Raw genomic sequence first — 20,451 nt, forward strand, 5'->3', positions numbered from 1 at the left:
GCATCAACTTTGGGGTTTGCAAAAGGACTTTTACATCCAACTAACTGCCTCTTAGGATGTCGAAAGCCCAAAGATGCAGGCCTTGCATGTGGAAAGCAGAGGGAAACTCCACAACTGTTGGCTGCATTCATGTTTGCTTCAGCATGTGACAAAAAAGAGCCCAAGCCAAGAAGTGACTGGGTCCCAGAGGACAGATTCCAATGCCGAGGAGACTGGAGATTTCCCAGATTCCTGCCCCACCCCACCATGACATCCAATCCATTGGTAGGAGAGTCCTGTGTTTAGACAGGGCAAAGCAGGCATTGCAACGCCCCATGCCCAGAGCCTGTCCATAGATGCCTAGTGATGTGTGAGCATGGAGATGGGATTTAGCACGACCATTTCTCTAGGGGAACCTACCTGGGCAGACAAGGGGGAAGTGAGACACCACCCTGCTGAGCCCACTCTGCTGAGCCTCCAGGTTCAAGCTATGTGCTTCCTTCACATAGGGAAAGCAATGTAGCCGGCAGTACCAAGCAGGCAAGAACTTTAGGTGAAGGAGAACAGGAATTCATAACTTGATTCAATCCTGAGTGGCAAGGATGATGTTTGCCCTGAGATGACAAGATCAAATCCAGGCATCTGTGTCAGGGACATAACCTGTTGCCAGACTTCAGCTAGATTCAGGGACCTACACCCCATAAACCAAGAGCCACGAGGCCTACAGGGGTCAGGCAGATGAGTTAAAAGAAGTCAACAGGGCTAGGTGAAAGGCAACAGGGAGGAGTGGGGACTGCAGCCAACTGGAAAGACAACATTGGCCCCATCTAAAGGGAGCAGCCAGTGCTCAGTCCAGCCAACTGCTGCTATTTGGGAGTATGGCTCCAGTACTCCAGATCTTCTGATGGCTCAAGAGAAACCAAGCTGTTCTCCATATGATATTTCTCAATTCTTAAATATTGTCAATTTAGTCATTAAAAAGGAAAAAAATATAACATGCTAATCACATAAAACAGAGCTGCGAGCCAGATTCAGCCCATATGCCTCTTATTTGCAACCTCCACTAACTCTTCTGTTTTATGCTTTTGTCCTCTTTTCCTTTAACTTCTTTTTAAAACAATATTTGTCTAAGGAAAACCAAGGAGAAAAACAATTTCCCTATGCAAAATCTATGGTACCACCCATCTTGAGAAGTTCAAGAGTTAAATATGAAATTACCAGTGAGGACAGTCTCATATTAGGTATTATATGTTCACTCCCTTCTGCTTATATCTATAATATTTATGAAGTGCTTTCCAATTTGCTGTTCTTATTTGCCTCTGACAACAGGATGGTAGGGCAAGTTTTAATATCCCCGACTGAAAGATGACAAAACTAAAGTTCAGAGAAGTGATGGTGGAAAGTGACACGCTGAGGCCAGGTGTGGTGGCTCACGCCTGTAATCCCAGCGCTTTCAGAGGCTGAGGCAGGAAGATTGCTTGAGGCCAGAAATTCAAGACCAGCCTGGCCAATATGGTGAAACCCCACCTCTACTAAAAATACAAAAATTAGCCAGGCGTGGTGGCAGGTACCTGTAATCCCAGACAGGAGGATTGCTTGAACCTGGGAGGTGGAGGCTGCAGTGAAGCTGAGATCATGCCACTACCCTCCAGCCTGGGCAACAGAGTGAGATTTTGTCTCCAAAAAAAAAAAGTTATTGAGCTGTATACTCGGGTTATGAGTATTTTATGGTTTCTCTCTAGAAATGAAACATTGGGAAGTTACATGAAAAAAAGACTCAAGAACAAGTGATGGCCGGGTGTGGTGGCTCATGCCTGTAATCCAAGCACTTTGGAGGCCAAGGAGGGCAAATCACCTGAGGTTGGGAGTTCAAGACCAGCCTGACCAACATGGTGAAACCTCGTCTTTATTTAAAAAAAAAAAAAAAAGAACAAGTCATGTTTTCCTCCTAAATTTAAACAACTCTATCTTGCTAGCTTAACTTCAAGGTCTTATAAGAAATTTAGTTTATACATCTTAAACACCTACATAAACCCTAAGAATGTGTTATAAAATCAACATGACACTGTAGTCTATAATTATAGTGCTCTAAAATATCTCTTAAATATATTATCTTAAGAGACAGTGTTGCACAACTTCCTTCAAAGATACCTTGCTTGAGCTAATATTTTACTTTCAAGACTTTTTCCCCAACTGGGAGTATGGAAGAAGACTTTGACTCAGATTAAAATACTTATGAGTTTCAAACTCATTCGGTCAAAATCAATAAGCTTTCAAATCAAAGCACCTTTCTTTTTCAAAATATTATATAAAATGAAGACATTGAAAAGGTTATAACATTGGCTCTTTGGGTTTCCATAATAATGCAAGAAAATCTTCCCCAGGAGATCAATGCAGACAATTAATGATCCCTTATCTTATCTATAAATCTTAGTGTGCCAAACAAATACTGTAGCATATAGAATAGCATCTGAGTACTTACTAATATAGAATTTTAGCAAGATAAGTTCTCTAAAGATATAATTACCAACTCAGGAATATTACTTTTAGGCTGTTACATGTCCTTACACCTTTTAAATAACAATCCTCCTTCAGTATGTCAAAATCTGCTAAGGCTGAGCTATTTGGATTAACAGTAATCTCAAATTCTGAGGAGCAAAATCTCAAGGCCACCCACTGAGAATATTTACAAAACAAGAACACGTTATTTCACAATGCAAAACTCTCATTGGTCTCCAGAAGGATCTAATGTATTTTTTAAAAGTTTCACGGAAACAACTAAACAATGACACTTTAATAAAGTATTGCTTATGAGAATTGAAGAACCAACTTCTTGAACATCCACCTAAATTCCAATGTCCTGGGGTAGGATCTTTAAACCATGGGTAAGAGGAGCATAACTCTGCCTAGGAAAGGAATGGGGCAGTATCCTGAAGAGGGACAATAGTGACCTCAAAGAGACTGCTGTCACCTAAAACAGGAATGGCCAGTATCATTTTCAAACCTGGCCGTGCCCTGTGACAACCAAGTGTGGCAGCCACATGTCCACAATCTCTCAAAGCAGCTTCTTTGTTTGTTTGTTTGTTTGTTTGTTTTGAGACAGAGTCTCACTCTGTCACCCAGGCTGGATGGTGCAGTGGCATGATCTCCACTCACTGCAACCTCTGCCTCCTGGGTTCAAGCAATTCTCCTGCCTCAGTGTCCCAAGTAGCTGAGACTACAGGCGCACACCACCACATCCAGCTAATTTTTGTATTTATAGTAGGGACAGGGTTTCAGCATTTTGGCCAGGATGGTCTCAATCTCTTGACCTTATGATCTGCCCGCCTCAGCCTCCCAAAGTACTAGGATTACAGGTGTAAGCCACCACACCTGGCCTCAAAGCAGCTTCTTAATGAAAGATCTCAACTAAAATGCATTTTAAAAGCACACAGTATTTGTTGGGATGATAAGAAAAAAGTTTTCTTTCTTGGCAATACTCAAATAAGTGATATAACTAACAACCTGACTTTTTTTAACCCCCCGGAAAAGCATTTTTGAGCAAAGACAATTTCTAGACAAGCTATACCCATGGTCCATTACCTGCTCTGGAATTCAACAGATTCACCCATACGACCAAACGCCACCAAGTCTTTTATGCAAAGAGAGTCTTACCTGTGAAAAGTTCAACCCATTCAATGGATGGCACTGCTCTTCCACCTTTTCCACTGCCCCAGTCTGTTTCTTCAGCCTCTCAGCCTCCTGGGCAAGGAACAAGTCTAAGACAGGCACCCCACGGGACTTAATGTCCACTTCAGTCAGGGAGTTGACCATGAGCATCACCCAGACAGGCCTCTTGCGCTCCCAGTTTCCGGCAATGGCATTGAAGAGGTAGTCTGCGTAGAGCCCCTTGCCGTGCTGGTCTGGGGTCATCCACAAGGGCATCATGAGCTTGACATACTCCAGGTGGCGCTTGAGGCGACAGTAGATGTCCCTGGGGAGCACGTCTTGGAGGTTCTCACCCTGCGGCAGCATCTGACAGCTGGTGAGAGCTGAGATAGTATAGGGGTCTGTGAGGTCCAACTCAAAGTACACAATGCTGCTCTGCAGGAAAGCCTCCTTAGAGTTGTCGGGGATGAAGTCCCAGACCCGGGTGTACGGGACATGGATCGTGCCAAAGAAGTAAGATGGCGGGTCTCGCTTAATGGTCCACAAAAAAGAATTCAACTCACTTTGCTGAAGGAAAAAAAAAAAAAAAAAAAAAGAGGCAACATAAAGGTATAATATGGGGGGAGGGGTGGTCAGGAACCTGTGAGAGGAAATGAATTAGTCACATTTCAAGAGAAAAGTTATCAGAATAGGATTTAGACTTTTGAGTTCATGTAGATTCACCTGCCAGGACAATCCATGTTCTAAATAGACAGGAGCAAACTATGAAATCAGGGGCTCGTTAGGACTCCAGTTTCAACCTTGGCTGTACGTTGGGATCACCAGGGGAGCTTTAAAAGTAGCATATCTGGGTCTTACCTCCAGAGATTCTGATCTGATTGGTCTGGGGTGAGACCCACCTTTTCAATCAAAAGGGGATAGAACCACCCCCTTTTCAATTAAAATGCTGATTCCAAGATGAGAAAGCAATAGCAGTCACCAGTTTTGAGTTTGTGCCACGCCTGCCCTAGCAACTGGGCAAGAGTTAAAGAAGTGAGTCTCAGGGGCCTGAAGGACATACCTGGTACCAGCTAAGAGACACCTGAGAAGCCCAGTGTCTCAGGGAGACCTCACGGTCCCTGCTTTTTCAGATCTCAAAACCAGCATCCACAGCTCTGGCTACGCACGGGAATCACCCGAAAAGCTTTAGAAACTCCAGTCCCTAGGTCCCACCCCAGACCAATCACATCAGAATCGCTGGAGGTGGGGCTCAGAGATGCTATCTTTTTTTTTTTTTTGAGATGGAGTCTCGTCCTGTGTCCCAGGCTGGGGTGCAGTGGCACAATCTAGGCTCACTTCACTGCAACCCCTGCCTCCCGGGTTCAAGTGATTCTCCTGCCTCAGCCCTCCAAGTAGCTAGGACTACAAGCACCGCCCCTCCACCACATCCAGCTAATTTTTGTATTTTTAGTAGAGACAGGGCTTCAGCGTATTGGCCAGCTGGTCTCAAACTCCTGATCTTGTGATCCACCCGCCTCGGCCTCCCAAAGTGCTGGGATTATAGGCATGAGCCACTGCGTCGGTCACAGAGATGCTACTATTAAAGCTCCCCTGGTGATCCCAACATACAGCCAAGGTTGAAACTAGAGCCCTAACGAGCCCCTGATTTCATAGTTTGCTCCCGTCCCTTTAGGACATGGATCATCCCATCACATTGCTTTCTCTCACAAAGCCTTCAGGTTCAATTGCAGAGATCTGGACGGTCTCTGCTGGATGGATTCTCTCTAAGCAGTTGCACATGCTGAGCAGTGGTGCATGTCCATCTGAGGCCAGGCCATTTCACTCCCAGCCCCTGAGTATCTCTCATCCTCAACTGGCATTTATAATGTATCTGTTTATTAAGAGGCACTGTACAAAGAAGTACACGGGGCAGCTCTCAAGGAATTGGGGTGTAAATGGCAGACATACTAGTGACAAGAACAGTGTATCAAGAAAGCCGGAAATGTGAAAATCCAGGTTTATAGAAAAAAAAAATATTTTGGCCAAGCGTGGTGACTCACGCCTATAATCCCAGTGCTTTGAGAGACTGAGGTGGGCAGATCACTTGAGCTCAGGAGGCCAGCCTGGGCAACACAGCAAAATCCTGCCTCTACAAAAAAAATACCAAAATTAATCGGGCGTGGTGGTGCATGCCTGTAGCCCCAGCTACTCAGGAGGCTGAGGTGGGAGGACTGCTTGAGTCCAGGAGATTGCACCACTGTGCTTTGGCCTGAGCCAGAGCAAGACCTTGTCTCAGAAAAAGAAAGAGAGACAGAGAGACAGAGAGAGAGAAGGCAGGGAGGGAGGGAGGGAGAAAGGGAGAAAGAAATATTTGGAACATACTCCCTTTACCAAAGGGTTTGACTTCAGTCTTTTAAGTAACATGCTTCCCTGGATTATGAAGTTTCAATCTACCATCGATTCTTATTATTCATGGTAGTTATATTTTGTAAAGTTGCCACAAACACAAGACGAGCAAATATTAAACTGTCGTTCCTAGCGGAAACAGGGTTAAGTTCCTAGCGGAAACGTAGGGTTAAGTGAGCCTCTGCTTGTAACGTTTTCATCAACTGATCAATACATAGCCTTGTTTTATGTGTGCTTCTATTGAAAGGCACCTTATTAGCCAAGCACGGTGGCTCACGCCTGTAATTCCACCACTTTAGAAGGTGGGGGGTGGGGGCAGTTCACCTGAGGTCAGGAGTTCGAGACCAGCCTGGCTAACATGACAAAACCTCTTCTCTACTAAAAACACAAAAATTATCTGAGTATGGTGGTAGACATCTGCAATCCCAGCTACTCAAGGAGGCTGAGGTAGGAGAATCACTTGAACCCAGGAGGCAGAGGTTGCAGTGAGCCAAGTTGGCGCCACTGCACTCCAGTCCAGCAACAAGAGTGAGACTCCATCAAGAAAGAAAGAAAGAGAGAGCCGGGCGCGGTGGCTGAAGCCTGTAATCCCAGCACTTTGGGAGGCCGAGGCGGGTGGATCACGAGGTCAAGAGATCGAGACCATCCTGGTCAACACGGTGAGACCCCGTCTCTACTAAAAATACAAAACATTAGCTGGGCATGGTGGTGCGTGCCTATAATCCCAGCTACTCAGGAGGCTGAGGCAGGAGAATTGCCTGAACCCAGGAGGCGGAGGTTGCGGTGAGCCGAGATTGCGCCATTGCACTCCAGCCTGGGTAACATGAGTGAAACTCCATCTCAAAAAAAAAAAAAAAAGAGAGAGAAAGAGAGAGAGAGAGAGAAGAGAACAGCACCTTATTTAATATATAATGTTCATTCATTAACACCGAACTCACAGCTGAAAGCACTATAACTCATGCCTGAACTGAACTTATTTAACACATGTATTTTCTTTGTAAAGCACATCACAGGCTTCTTGCACTTAAGCACTATAGGCAACTTCAGCACTACACTGGGGGCCATTTTAAACAGTAAAATCATCTACCAAAAGCTTACCTCTGTTACCCTGGCACTTTAGGAGGCCAAGGCAGAAGGATCATCTGAGCCCGGGAGTTCAAGAGCAGCCTAGGCAACATAGTGCCTCTATTAGCAAACAAAATTAATTTTTAAGTATAAAATCTTAAATTAAAAAAATAGATAAAATCTTTCCATTTGTAAATGTTGCCTCAATTTTCATAAGTGTAAATAGAATACATCTCACTAGCCCCAAACCTGTGACTGGTTTTGTTTTTTTGTGTGTGTGTTTTGAGATAGAGTCTTACTCTGTCCTCGCCCGGCTGGAGTGTAGTGGCATGATTTCAGCTCACTGCAACCTCTATACTGGGTTCAAGTGATTCTTCTGCGTCAGTCTTCCAAGCAGCTGACATACAGGCATGCACCACCACACCCTGCTAATTTTTGTATTTTTATAGAGACGGGGTTTCACTATGTTGCTGAGGCTGGTATTGAACTCCTGACCTCAAGTAATCTGCCCGAAGCCTCTCCAACTGCTGGCATTACAGATGTGACTCACTGCATCTGGCCTGATCTTGTTTTTTAAAGCATTTAAGTTGCAGTTACACAACCTTCTTTTCCTTTTTTCTTTTTTCTTTTGAGACAGAGTTTCACTCTTATTGCCCAGGCTTGGAGTGCAATGGTGCAATCTCAGGTCACTGCAACCTCTACCACCTGGGTTCAAGCAATTCTCCTGCCTCAGCCTACCAAGTAGCTGGGGTTATAGGTGCCCGCCACAACGCCCAACTAATTTTTTGTATTTTTAGTAGAGATGGGGTTTCATCATGTTGGCCAGGCTGGCCTCGAACTCTCGACCCCAGGTGATCCGCCAGCCTCGGCCTCCCAAAATGCTGGGATTACAGGCGTGAGCCACCACACCTGGTCATACACTCCTTTTCAATAATTCAATAAATAGGGCAAAATAAACCTAAAATCTGCTTGTGGCCCAGCTACCCCACTGAGATTTTTAATTTTTTTTTTTTTTGAGACTGAATTTTGCTCTTGTCACCCAGGCTGGAGTGCAATGCTGCGATTTCGGCTCACTGCAACCTCCACCTCCCGGGTTCAAGTGATTCTCCTGCCTAAACCTCCAGAGTAGCTGGGATTACAGGTGCCCACCACCAAGCCAAGCTAATTACTGTATTTTTAGTAGAGACAGGGTTTCACCATGTTGGCCAGGCTGGTCTCAACTCCTGACCTCAAGTGATCCACCCACCTCAGCCTCCCAAAGTGCTGGGATTACAGGTGTGAGCCACCACACCCAGCCCCCCACTGAGTTTTTTTAAAAGCCACTTCAGTCTCCCAAGTAGCTGGGATTACAGGCGCATGCTACCATGCCCAGCTAATTTTTTTGTATTTTTAATAGAGACGGGGTTTCACGATGTTGGCCAGGCTGGTCTTGAACTGCTGACCTCAGGTGATCCACCCACTGTAGCCTCTCAAAGTGCTGGAATTACAGGCGTGAGCCACAGCACCTAGCCAGTTTCCGAATTTGTAAAAGTTAAATTAATAAGCCCTGTCAGAAAGTTATGGTAATACACAAATTAGACAAGTAATTGTTAAATAAAAGAACAAATAAAAAATATATTTTTGAAAAGCAATTTTAGGCCAGGTGCAATGGCTGACGCCTGTAAACACTTTCAATGGCCAAGGTGGGTGATCACTTGAGGCCAGGAGTTCGAGACCAGCCTGTCCAACATGGTGAAACCCCAACTATACTAAAAATACAAAAATTAGCCGGGTGTGGTGGTGCACACCTGTAGTCCCAGCTGCTTTACTCGGGAGGCTGAGGCAGGAGGATCACTTGAACCCAGAGGCAGAGGTTATAGTGAGCCGAGATCACGCCACTACACTCCAGCCTGAGCAACAGAGCAAGACATTGTTTCAAAAAAAGAAAAAAAAAATTTTTTTAACTATTGATTGTTGAAGTAATTTTAAGAGATGAATCTCGTACAGGGTCCCCATCCCCTAGGCATCCTCTTATGCAGTAATGAGGGTCCCTGGGGCTATTTAAATACTTCAAAAATGAAATGGAAACTGTACATCTACCAAGAAAGTCTGCTCAGGCAAATTAAGCAATCAAATGTCTCACTGTTGCTTAAAATTAGATCGACAGGGTAGAAGACCCTGGTTAACTATAACATATGCTAATAAAAAGCTGACAGTAACAGTTATGTCTTTGGTTAATTGTAAACAGGTAACAATTATTACCTACAAATAGGTAGAGGCAGCCTTCAAAGAGTAATTTTAGTTTGATTTGTTTCTTCATTTAGAGGTCTGGCTGGTGAAATGTCTGGGGCCACTGACCTATGTAAGAGATCTAATTGCACAGCTTCCAGGCAGTCTACCCAAGAACTTCTACATGGTTTCCAACTGGGACACAGCAAACAAACTGGAATGTTATTATTAAACCCATGGGCATCTGATTCATTGTCATCTATCAGGACACCATCATGTCAAATAAATATATTCCCAGGAAAACCAAACCCATACCGCAGGATAATGGAGGGATGGGGTTTGTTTTGGTTCAGTTTTTGTTTGTTTTTATCCAAATACACTTAATCTGCCTAAGGTTCCCATCCAACCTCAAAATGCCTGCATTTCCCTTCAGAAGCAGTCTGTTTAATATGCATCCATTTTCATTTTATTATTTATTTATTGTTGCCTTTTCAACTATTACTGGTCTAGAAATAAGGTCACTGTATGATCTTTTCACTGAAAATGCTTAGATTTAAAACACACACACACACACACACACACACACACACACGTCTGGCCTCTAGCCATGTCATGACAGTACTAATGCTAAGAGCAGCTATTCACTGTGTGTCAGTCTCCACCCAACCATTTCACATGGACTGTCCCACGCACATTCAACACAATTACTTCTGCTGAGCCTACCACGTGCCAGACACTGCTCCAGGCAGTGGGAATACAGCAGTGAGTGACACACAGGTCCTTGTTGGTGCTAATTGCTGTGGAGAACATATAAGCCGGCTTTGAGTCTTTCAGCTTGGAGGAGGCCAAGGTTTAACTTTCTTCAGTTGTCCCAAATCTGGGTTCATCTGACACCAGCCACTTCCACCATGCCACCTAAACTGGACCCCAACGAGAGCAAAGTTGTATACCTGAGTTGCACCACGGGTAAAGTCACTGCCATGTCTGTGCTGGCCCCCAAGATCAGCCTTCCTGGGTCTGTCTCCAAATAAGGTTGGCGATCCCATTTCCAAGGCAACTGGTGACTGGAAGGGTCTGAGGATCACAGTGAAACAGACCATTCAGAACAGACAGGCCCAGATTGAGGTGATGCCTGCTGCCTCTGCCCTGATCATCGGAGCCCTCAAGGAACCGCCAAGAGACAGAAACAGGAAAACATTAAACACAGTGGAAGTATCACTTTCAATGAGGTTGTCAACATTGCTCAACAGATGCAGCATCGATCTTTAGCCAGAGAACTCTCTGGAACCATTAAAGAGATCCTGGGGACTTCCCAGTTTGTGGGCTATAATGTTGAGGGCCACACCCTCATGACATCATAGATGACATCAAACATGGCGCAGTGGAAAGCCCAGCTAGATAAGAAGCACAAAGGAAAACATTTCAGTAAAGGATCATTTGACAACTAAAACCAAAACAAGAACAAGTAACCCAGAAAAGGGACAGTGAGTACCGTGGCACGGGGTTGCAGGGGTGATTTTAAGTAGGGGGACCAGAAAAGTCACTGAATGTCTGGAAAGACATCTAAGCCTTGCCATGAAGGAGACGAGGGGCCCATCATGGGGATATCTGAGAGAAGACCATTCCCTCCAGGAGGCAGAAACAGCAGTGCAAAGGCCCTGAGGCAGAGAGGGCCTCCATGTATTGGAATAACAGCAAGGAGGCCAGCACAACTGAGAGGGATGGCTGAAGAGGACTGCAGGAGGCAGAGGTCAGAGAGGTGAGCAAGGCCAAGCCAGGCAGGATCAGTGGGGCCTTTCCAGGGCTTTCAACTGAGTCAGATGGGAGGTAGCCCAGGTTTTTGAGAGAGGAGTGACATCAGCTGACAGTGTGTTGCAAGGACCGCCCTGGAGGCTGGGATGAACAGAGGCATGGGGGCAGACACAAGTAGGTCATTTAGGACATTACCAAAATAATTAAAATTGACAAAATAATCCTGGCGTGACAGGATTGATGGGAACTGATCAAATTCTGGATGCACTCTAGAAAACAGGATTTGCTGGCCAGCATGGTGTCTCATGCCTATAATCCCAACACTTTGGGAAGTCGAGGAAGGAGGATTGCTTAAGCCCAAAATTTTGAGACCAGCCTGAACAACATAGCAAGACCCTGTCTCTAAAAACATTTAAAAATTAGCCAGGCATGGTGGCAGGCACCTCTGGCCCTAGCTACTCAGGAGGCTGAGGTAAGAGGATGGCTTGAGCCTGGGAGGGTAAGGCTGCTGTAAGCTATGATCTCACCACTGCACTCCAGCCTGGGCAACAGAGTGAGACCCTATCTCAAAATTAAAAAAAAAAAGAAAAAGAAAATAGGACTTGCTGATGAAAGGATGAGGTTATCATTAACAGATATGCAGAAGGACAGGAGTGAAAGAGGGTTACAGGGGTAGGTCAGAAATTTGGTTTTGGACCTGTCCAGTTGAGATGTCAAACACACAACCTAGTGCCAAGGTCCATCTGGTAGCTTGGGAGAGGCCTGAGCCAGAGATAAAGATGAGGGCATCATCGCCACGTAAGGTCTCCAAGAGAATGACCGCAGGAGAAAAGGTCTAGGAATGGACCTGGGGCCCTCTCACCCTAAGAAGTCTGGAGAAAGAAGAGCAGCTAGCAAGGGAGAAGAAGAAGTGGCCAGCAAGGCTGCCAAGAAAATCAGAAGAGTAGGAGGCTGGTCGAAGAAAGTACTTCAGGGAGCACAAAGTAAGCACGTGGGTCAAATGTGGAAGGTAGGCCAAATAAATCAAGAATTTAAGAACTGACCTCCGGATTGAGCAACGTTGAGGTACTAGGGACCTAGACAAGAAGAGTTTTAGTGGTATGGTGGGAGCAAAAATATGTCCTGTGCTAAGGTGGTGGACTGGTAGGCTGGCTCGTGAGTCTTGGCTTTTAAACACCATATTTATGCAGCCTTAACATGCAATAGATGTTACTTGTGATTCAGAGTCATATCTTTTTTCAGTTAATATCCTGCTAGTTACACTGTTGCTCAGGAGCACCACCTGACTCCAAATCTAGAAAGGCTCTGTCCAGCTCGCCTTCCTGATCGCAGATGATTGTCCAGATTAATACCACATGGACCTTGTTACATCCTCAGGTGCCACCTTTCCCATCTTCTCTTTACAAGTTTACACAATTCAGGGGCTTTTCTGCTTTTTTATGACAAGGGCCATGTCTTATTCACCTTGATATTCCCAAATACTGAAATACTTGCCATATACTACTACATAGGTGCTCAAAAAGAGTTTTTTAAAGAAATGAATCTTATCATACAGAATTTCTTCAATGCATACAGTTCTGTTCTGACCCTGATTCCCACTGTGTGCACCAATAACCATTCCTGCGGAGTACTGATCCTGCCCCTAGCAGGCATGCCCTCAGCAGGGATAGGCTGAAAGAAGAGTCTTCAGGGCTTCTCATCAGGAAGCTCTTATCTGACCTTGCCCACTGGTGAGCCCTGGATCCTTGCACTTACTGTACTGGTGCAACTGCCTCTGCCTCTCTCACACTGATATCCTCAGGGTAGGTCTACGACTCTATTTCACTAATAAAATATATGGCAGTTAGAAGAATCCATAGATTTTAACATTAGGATGATTGAAAGGAAAAAAAAAAAACTGAACCTACCCAAAGGGTTAGAAATCATTCTACTATAAAGACACATGCACACATGTGTTTATTATGACACTGTTCACAATAGCAAAGACTTTGGAATCAACCCAAATGTCCATCAATGACAGACTGGATAAAGAAAATGTGGCACATATACACCATGGAATACTATGCAGTCATAAAAAAGGATGAATGCATGTTCTTTGCAGAGACATGTGTGAAGCTGGAAACCATCATTCTCAGCAAACTAACATAAGAACAGAAAACCAAACACTGCATGTTCTCACTCATAAGTGGGAGTTGAACAACGAAAACACATGGACACAGGGAGGGGAATATCACATACCGGGGCCTGTAGGGGGGCGGGGGACTAGGGGAAGGATAGCATTAGGAGAAATACCTAATGTAGATGACTTGCTGATGAGTGCAGTAAACCACCATGGCACATGTATACCTATATAACAAACCTGCACATTCTACACATGTACCCCAGAAATTAAAGTACAATAATAATAATAAAACTGAACCACTATTAACATGTCCCTTCTAACTTGTTGCAACTGTTCCCAGAAGGAAAAGACAGCCAGGCACGATGGCTCATGCCTGTAATCCGAAGACTTTGGGAGGCCGAGGCAGGAGGACCATTTGAGGCCTGGAGTTCAAGGTTAGAGTGAGCTACGATCATGACACTGCACTCTATCCTGGGTGACAGAGCAGGACTCTTGTCTCAAAAAAGAAAAAAAAAGAGAGAGAACATGGCCATGGGTGACTGAGGCACAGTACCTACAAGCTTCTAATTAAACTGACATTTTAACAGACACCTGTGTAGTCCATGCAAGGAAAAAGAACAAGGCACAATGACAACTGCATACTGCAAGCTAACTCACAACACCCAGCACCTCCCCAGCGCCTTCCATCCTAGCATCTCCAGACCTGCAATAACTGCACTTTTCCAAGATTACTCTTCGGCAGACCAGCCAGAATGAAGCTGGCTTTATGTTATCCTTTTCATTCAACAAATATTTATTGAGCATCTGTTATGGCCAGCCACTCCTCTGAATACTGGGGATGCAGAGGCAAAGAAAATCGACAAAAATCCCTACCCTTATGAAGGTGACATAGGGGAAGGGGTAGCAATAAACAAAAATTTTTATCAGACTGTGATTAAGTGCTCCAGAGAAAAATAAAGCAGGGAAGGCAGATGGCAGTGGAGGCAGAGGTTGACATCACCTTTACTATCAGGAAGAAGCCCATTGAGAGACACTTGAGCCAAAGCCAGATGGAAGTAAGGGAGCAAGCCTGTGAATAAATGGAGGGAGAACTTTCCGGGGGGAAGAAAGAGCAAGTATAAAAGGCATCAGGCAGGAATAGCAAAGAACACTAAGAGTTCTGTTTGATAAGAAAGAAACTCAACCTGCGTGGTGCTCAGGATAGCCCTGCAGTGTCTAGGGGCCAATATGGGGCTCAAAGACCTCTTAATGATTAACCAACCGTGAAAACCAAGCCAGCTTTTAAGCCTACACTCCTGCAGAATCCTATAGGGGCTGTGGCAGTGGGTTGGAGGCTGGATCCCAGGGCTTCCACTCTGCAACCTCAAGACCCCAACCCGCTGAGGGACCCTCCTACAATGCCCTTGCAGCATGTGGGTCAGGCATACAGCCCTGCCACTGATTGGCCTTCCCAATTCCGAAGTGGGTAAGAGAGAGTTTGCCCACAGAATGGAACAGCAATGGTCAAAGTATGGTCCAGGGATTTGTGGGTTGTCCCCAAGAGTCTTTCAGGGAATCTGTAAGGTCAAAACTATTTTCATAAAACGAAGATATTTTCCTTTCACCCTCATTTTCTCACAAGGTACTGTAGAATTTCCTGAAGGCTACATGTGTGTAATGAGGTCGCTACTCTGATGGTTAATGGAATGGTGTTACGTTGTGTTTTGCTAACATCTCCATTAATTCACGTAAAGTAAAAGTTTTTGAGGTTTTCAATACTTTTCTTGGATATAGGGTCTCACTCTTTCACAAAAGCTGGAGTGCAGCGGCCCAGTCACACCTCACTGTAGCCTCGACCTCCCAGGCTCAAGGCTTCCTCCCACCTCAGTCTCTGGAGTAGCTGGGACTGCAGGCACAAGTCCCCACGCTGGTAATTTTTTTGTTTTTTGTAGAGACGTGGGTCTCGCCATGTTGCCCAGGCTGCTCTCCAACTCCTGGGCTCAAGCGATCCACTGCCTGGGCCTCCCAAAGTGCTGGGATTACAGGAGTGAGCCACCAAGCCGGGTTTCTTTGATACTTTTTTGTAATGTAAAAGAGTCCTGAGACCAAAAGGTAGGACAACCGATGGAATAAGGGACTCATAAAGACAGATTCGAAAGGAGAGAGACCTTATCCAGACTCACTCACCATAATTACCAGTTGGTAATCGGTTTTGAAGAAGTTAAAGACAATGTGCTTTCTTGTGAGGAGATGGACTCCTATCTTGTCTAAAAAGCAAGAAGCGGCCACACCGCAACAGGGTTTGAAACCATGCCTGGTGCAGACTGCCCTCTCCAGCTGCCGCACCTGCTGCCCTGGTAGAGGACCCTCCGCAGCCCCGCGGCGCCGTAGAGAGGAGAATACCGTGCGTCCTCGCAGCCAGCCCTGAGCTCCAAGATCGGCTCTATTTGGCCGTCCTCTGCTTTGCTGAAGTTGAAATGAGGAATAAAATTGTGAATGGCCAGGAGTGGAGGCAGACCGGGGAACTCCTCAGGTGTCATCAAAGGTGGGCCGAGTTCTAAATTCCAGTCCCCCGCGTCGCGGGCGCACCAGAAGAGTAAGCCTGGCATGGCCCTCCTCAGAGCCAGGGACGCACAGAGATCAAACCCACGGGCACACATGCGCGAAATTCAACCTATGCCGCACTCAGAAGAGAGGGACTTGAGAACCACAGACAAGTCCTAGAGTAGGAAAACCGGTCAGAGAAGGAAGTACTCATCTCGAAAGAGGTCCAGCCTCAGAGACGCAAGACTTGTCCGCTATAGAGCTGTGTGGACTTGGGCAGGTCACTGGCCTCCCTTGCCTGGGTTTCCCTCACCCGCAAAACGGTGGTGCGAACATCTAAAGAGCCCTGCTGGACACGCAAGGCTCAGACAGCGGTCACTCTGCCAACGCGCTCTGTGACCTGGAGCACACAGGTCCCCTGCTGATTGTCAGTTTCCCACAGCAGTAAAACAAGGGGAACGGCTTCAACTCCAAAAAATCCCTTCTAACTCAGGCACTGAACATATATAGGTTAAATCAAGCAGTTGCAGGACGCTGCTAATATTTTGATAAGAGTAAATAAAATAAACGTTTAAGGAAGAGAGGGAAGAAGAAACTTCAAATAAATGTGCCCAAGCTCCTGCTCTGCTACACTCTCGCTGATCCGTCCCCCGAAAGCTCGGGAAAATGGCTGGCGGGACCCCAGGGGCCCTCCCTGACGCCCTTGGGCTGGCGGAGGGCAAAGGCCAGGGCACTGAGTCTCCTGGAGCCAGCAAGCTGCGCCCCCGCCGGAAAGGGGAACCCGAGGGTGCGGAAAGGTGCGCGAGCAAGGGGCGCCGCGGTGCGAGGTGGAAGCCCAGCTACGGAAATAGGCTCGGGGTCCGAGAGCGGTGCTTCGCGGGGTTCAGAAGGAAACCATCCCAAGGAGGTGCAGAGAGGCCGGCTCTCCAGCACCCGACACGCGCCTTACTTGGGACTTGAGATCGCAGTTGGCGGCACCGGGCGCAGCGCGCGGCGGAGCTGCGCCCGTGGACAGGAGGCAGAGGGTCTGCAGCAGGAACCAGCTCCAGGGACTCATGCTCCTCACTGCGGCTCCGAGGCCCAGAATGCGGAGGGAAGGAGTAGGGGAGCAGTGGCCGCCCGCCCCGGGCTAGCAGGGGCCGCGGGGCCGCCTCCGGGCGGGGCTGGGGTGAGCCAGGCAGCGGCGGCCACGTGGGGCCGAGCCCCGACCTCCCTCCCCCAACCCCACCTCACCCGAGCCGGTCAGCCCCGCGCCTAGGCGGCCGCGGGACTCCAGAACCGTGTTTCTCCCGCCCAAACCCTGCAGGGGCCGCCGCCCATCTCGTGTGACCGCAAGAAGGGAAAAGTGAAGTTCCACCGCTGTCCTAAATTCAACCTAAAATCGCATTGGTTCCCGCGTTTTACGTCTGTGCGTTTGCTACCAATTTTGAGAGGAGGGTGCCTTTTATTTGAAAGAGACAAAATAAATGAAAGGCTATTTATAAAGGAAAATTCACTTAAAACAAAAAAAATCACATGGAAGTTCTGAATGTAAAAGAGAGAGAGGAATGGTCAGTATGTGCATCCACTGAAAATCCAGGACCACAAAAGTCAGCACTCCATTGAGAGCCCTCTTAAGATATTTTTGGGAATAATATTAGGGATGTTAACACCGAACTCAGAGGATTGCCGCACGGATTAAAAGAGGACATTTATGAGAAACACCTTGGTTGGCGCACATAGCAGGCCTGCAAACTGCAGTCGCTCCCTTTCGGCTCCAAAACCCCACTGAGGATTTTTCACGGCATTGGTCCTTCAGGGAGAAAATTAGGAAAGCAAGCACCTGTGCCCCGCCTCCCACACCTCCTACCCTTGCCTGAGCTCACTTTACCACCACCTTTTAAAGTCCAGACTTCTGCGCGATTAACTTCGGAGTGGTGTTTGCAGGAGCATTTGTCGCAGTGGTTTTTAATTGCTTTAAGTCGCTGTCCATTTTGAGAATCTGATAGAAACTGGACGATCTCCCAGGGAAAAAGAAGAAAACGGGAGGGGGGCATATTTGCATACAATGCGGGGAGAGGCTTTCTGAAACCCATTTCCAGCTTTCTGGTAAAGAACTCCTGGCTTTGAAGAGTCACGTCTATCGAGCTTTAACTCCACCAACATTTAGAGTTCAGATGTTTTTGTAAAATCGCCAACTTTTTTCTAAGTTTGAGTGGGGATTTACTTTCTGGAGCTGACTGTCTCCTATCTTCAGATGACTCCCCATGTCAGCCCGGCCGCAATCGTTAGTCTCCGGGCCAACCCAGGACGCTGCTCTTTGGCGTTTTCAGGCTCCAGCGCTGCCACCTGCTGGCAAAAACGTTCTCCTTCGGTTGTGAGATGGGGGAAAGCAAAAAGTATCAAGAACTTTAAAAGAGATGCGGCCGGGCGTGGTGGCTCACGCCTGTAATCCCAGGCCGAGACGGGTGGATCCCGGGTCAAGAGATCGACACCATCCTGGCCAACATGGTGAAACCTCGTCTCTGCTAAAAATACAAGGATGGCGCGGGCCTGTAGTCCCAGCTACTCGGGAGGCTGAGGCGGGAGAATCACTGGAACCCGGGAGGCGGAGGTTGCTGTGAGCCGAGATCGTGCCACTGCACTCCAGCCTGACGACAGAGAAAGACTCTGTCCCAAGAAGAAAAAAAAAAAAAAAAAGAACTCGAAAAGATGTTCTCTCCATTCCCTGGTCCTTTCTCTTTCCTCTTCATGTATGGTTGAAATCCTTGGCAACGCTCCCGTATTAGTCCATTTTGTGCTGCTATAGAAGAATATTACAGACTGGGTCATTTATGAAGAACAGAAATTTATTTCCTTATAGTTCCGGAGGCTGGGAAACCCAAGATCAAGGTTCCTTGCATCTGGCAAGGGCCTCACTGCATCATCTCATTGCGGAAGGTGAGAGGACAAGAGAGCGAGAAAGAGAGAAATCGAGATTGAGAGCTTAGTCAGCCTCACTGAGGTCATGAGGGTGAAGCCTCCCATGATGCCCCAGCTCCCAACACTGTAGCATTAGGGATTAACTTTCCAACACATGCTTTTGGAGGGCACCTTCAAACTACAGCATCCCCTTAGGTCCACCTATTCATAAGTGCTTATTTTGTGCCCCTACTAATGACTTTCTGAATTCACGCAAACCTGTGAGGCTTGTCCCCTTTATAGCAGTACCTGAGGAAATTATACTGTGGATACCTTTTTGCTCTTTCCTGAAAATCAGATTTACCCTCAAAAATAAAGTTTTCAGAGAATGCAGAGGATTTTCTATGGCTTCTATCACACCTCTGTGCCTTCACCCTGCCTTTTTCTATCTGGCTTGGCTGACCTGCGGCCATCCACAGATTTCCCAAGGTGATTGGGACAAAAGAGGTGTAGTGGCAAGTCCCCTCGATTCTGCCTCCTGATATTCACATTTATGTTTCATACCATGTCCTTGATTGTAACCAGACCTGAGACTTGCTTCTAACAATGAAATGTGGAAAAGGTCATGGGCTGTGCTGTGATTACTTGTGCATGACTACACAAGCATGTAGTGCTGGTCTTGCTAAAGTTCCTCTCCATTGCTATCTTTGGATACACAAGTTGCCGTGAGTCCTACAGTCATGATGACACAAATTCTGCCAACAAACTAAGTAAGTTCAGGAGCAGATCCCTCTCCAGTGGAGCCTCTGATGGGAATCCAGTCCTGGCCAACAACCCCCTGATTGCAGCCTTGTGAGACCCTAAGCAGAGGACTCAGTTAAGCTATGTCTACACTCCTGATCCAAAGCAACTGGGAAAATAAATGTGTGCTGTTTTAAGCCACTGGGTTTGTGGTAATATGTTGCCACAGCAATAGGTAACTAATAGACCAGGGGAAGTGGAATGCTAAGCACATTCCCAGGCGTTCCAGAGCCACGCTCAGCCAGCAGGGTGTGTTCATCCTCAAGGCGAGCAGTTGAAGACCTATGAAGCTGATAGAGTGTGGAAACACCTACTCCCTCCACTGCCAGGCGTCCAGGCTCCGTGCATTCTTGGAAAGGAGCTGAATGTTGCCACATGCCCTCGGCCATCCAGTGTAGGCACAAGATTTTCTAAGTAGGAAAGATTGGCGAGTATCCCAAAGCTGCATCTGTTTTGCAAGTACACTGCTTGTACCAGACTGTAAAAAAGAGAAAACACCCCTGGAGAGCTGGGGGCTGGTCAGCTTCTATCAGTCAGGGCTTGCCTGGTGTTGCTGCAAGCTAGCCTGGCACCCACAGCTAAGCCACGGTGTTCTCTTGTTGAACAGAAGCAATTTCACAGAGCATCAACATCAGACAAGGCCACTCTGTGATGAATGAAGATGAAAGCAAGATCTCTCCAGAATCACATCTCAACACAAACAAAACATGAACATTGTTCATGTCATAAGGAAGGATTAGACATTTGCCTCTTCTGGCTAAGGAGTGACTCCTGCTCCCTTACCAAGGCCAGCTTTCACCTCAATTCATTTCTCCCACCTCATAGATTAGATATATTAAGATTCCATTTGGGGATGAATTATGATCCCCCAAAATTCCTATGTTAATGCCCTAATCCCCAGTGCTTCAGAGTGTAACTGTACTTAGAGATAAAGTCTTTAAAGAGATAATTATGTTAAAATGAGGCCATAAGGATGAGCCCTAATCCAATCTGACTGGTGTCTGTGTAAGAAGATGAAATTTAAGCCAGGCATGGTGGCTCACACCCGTAATCATAGAACCCTGGGAGGCCAAGGCAGAAGGATGGCT

General features: G+C 46.6%; 1 protein-coding gene across 4 annotated transcripts in view; it reads right to left on the reverse strand.

Annotated features, from left to right (window-relative positions):
* The window catches only part of TRABD2A (TraB domain containing 2A), a 59,858-nt gene extending 43,006 nt beyond the window's left edge, over positions 1-16,852 (reverse strand). For all 4 annotated transcript variants that reach the window (XM_017514955.2, XM_017514954.2, XM_037733600.1 and 1 more), the window contains exons 1-2: positions 16,632-16,852; positions 3,634-4,194 (exon numbers count right to left, since the gene is read on the reverse strand). In XM_017514955.2, the coding sequence (XP_017370444.1) occupies positions 3,634-4,194; positions 16,632-16,739 (669 nt within the window). In that variant the 5' untranslated portion in view covers positions 16,740-16,852. The remainder of the gene's footprint in view (positions 1-3,633; positions 4,195-16,631) is intronic.
* Between the last annotated feature and the right edge of the window lie 3,599 nt (positions 16,853-20,451).

Source organism: Cebus imitator, unplaced genomic scaffold (assembly GCF_001604975.1).
Source record: "Cebus imitator isolate Cc_AM_T3 unplaced genomic scaffold, Cebus_imitator-1.0 Scaffold539, whole genome shotgun sequence".
Taxonomy (NCBI): Eukaryota; Metazoa; Chordata; class Mammalia; order Primates; family Cebidae; genus Cebus; species Cebus imitator.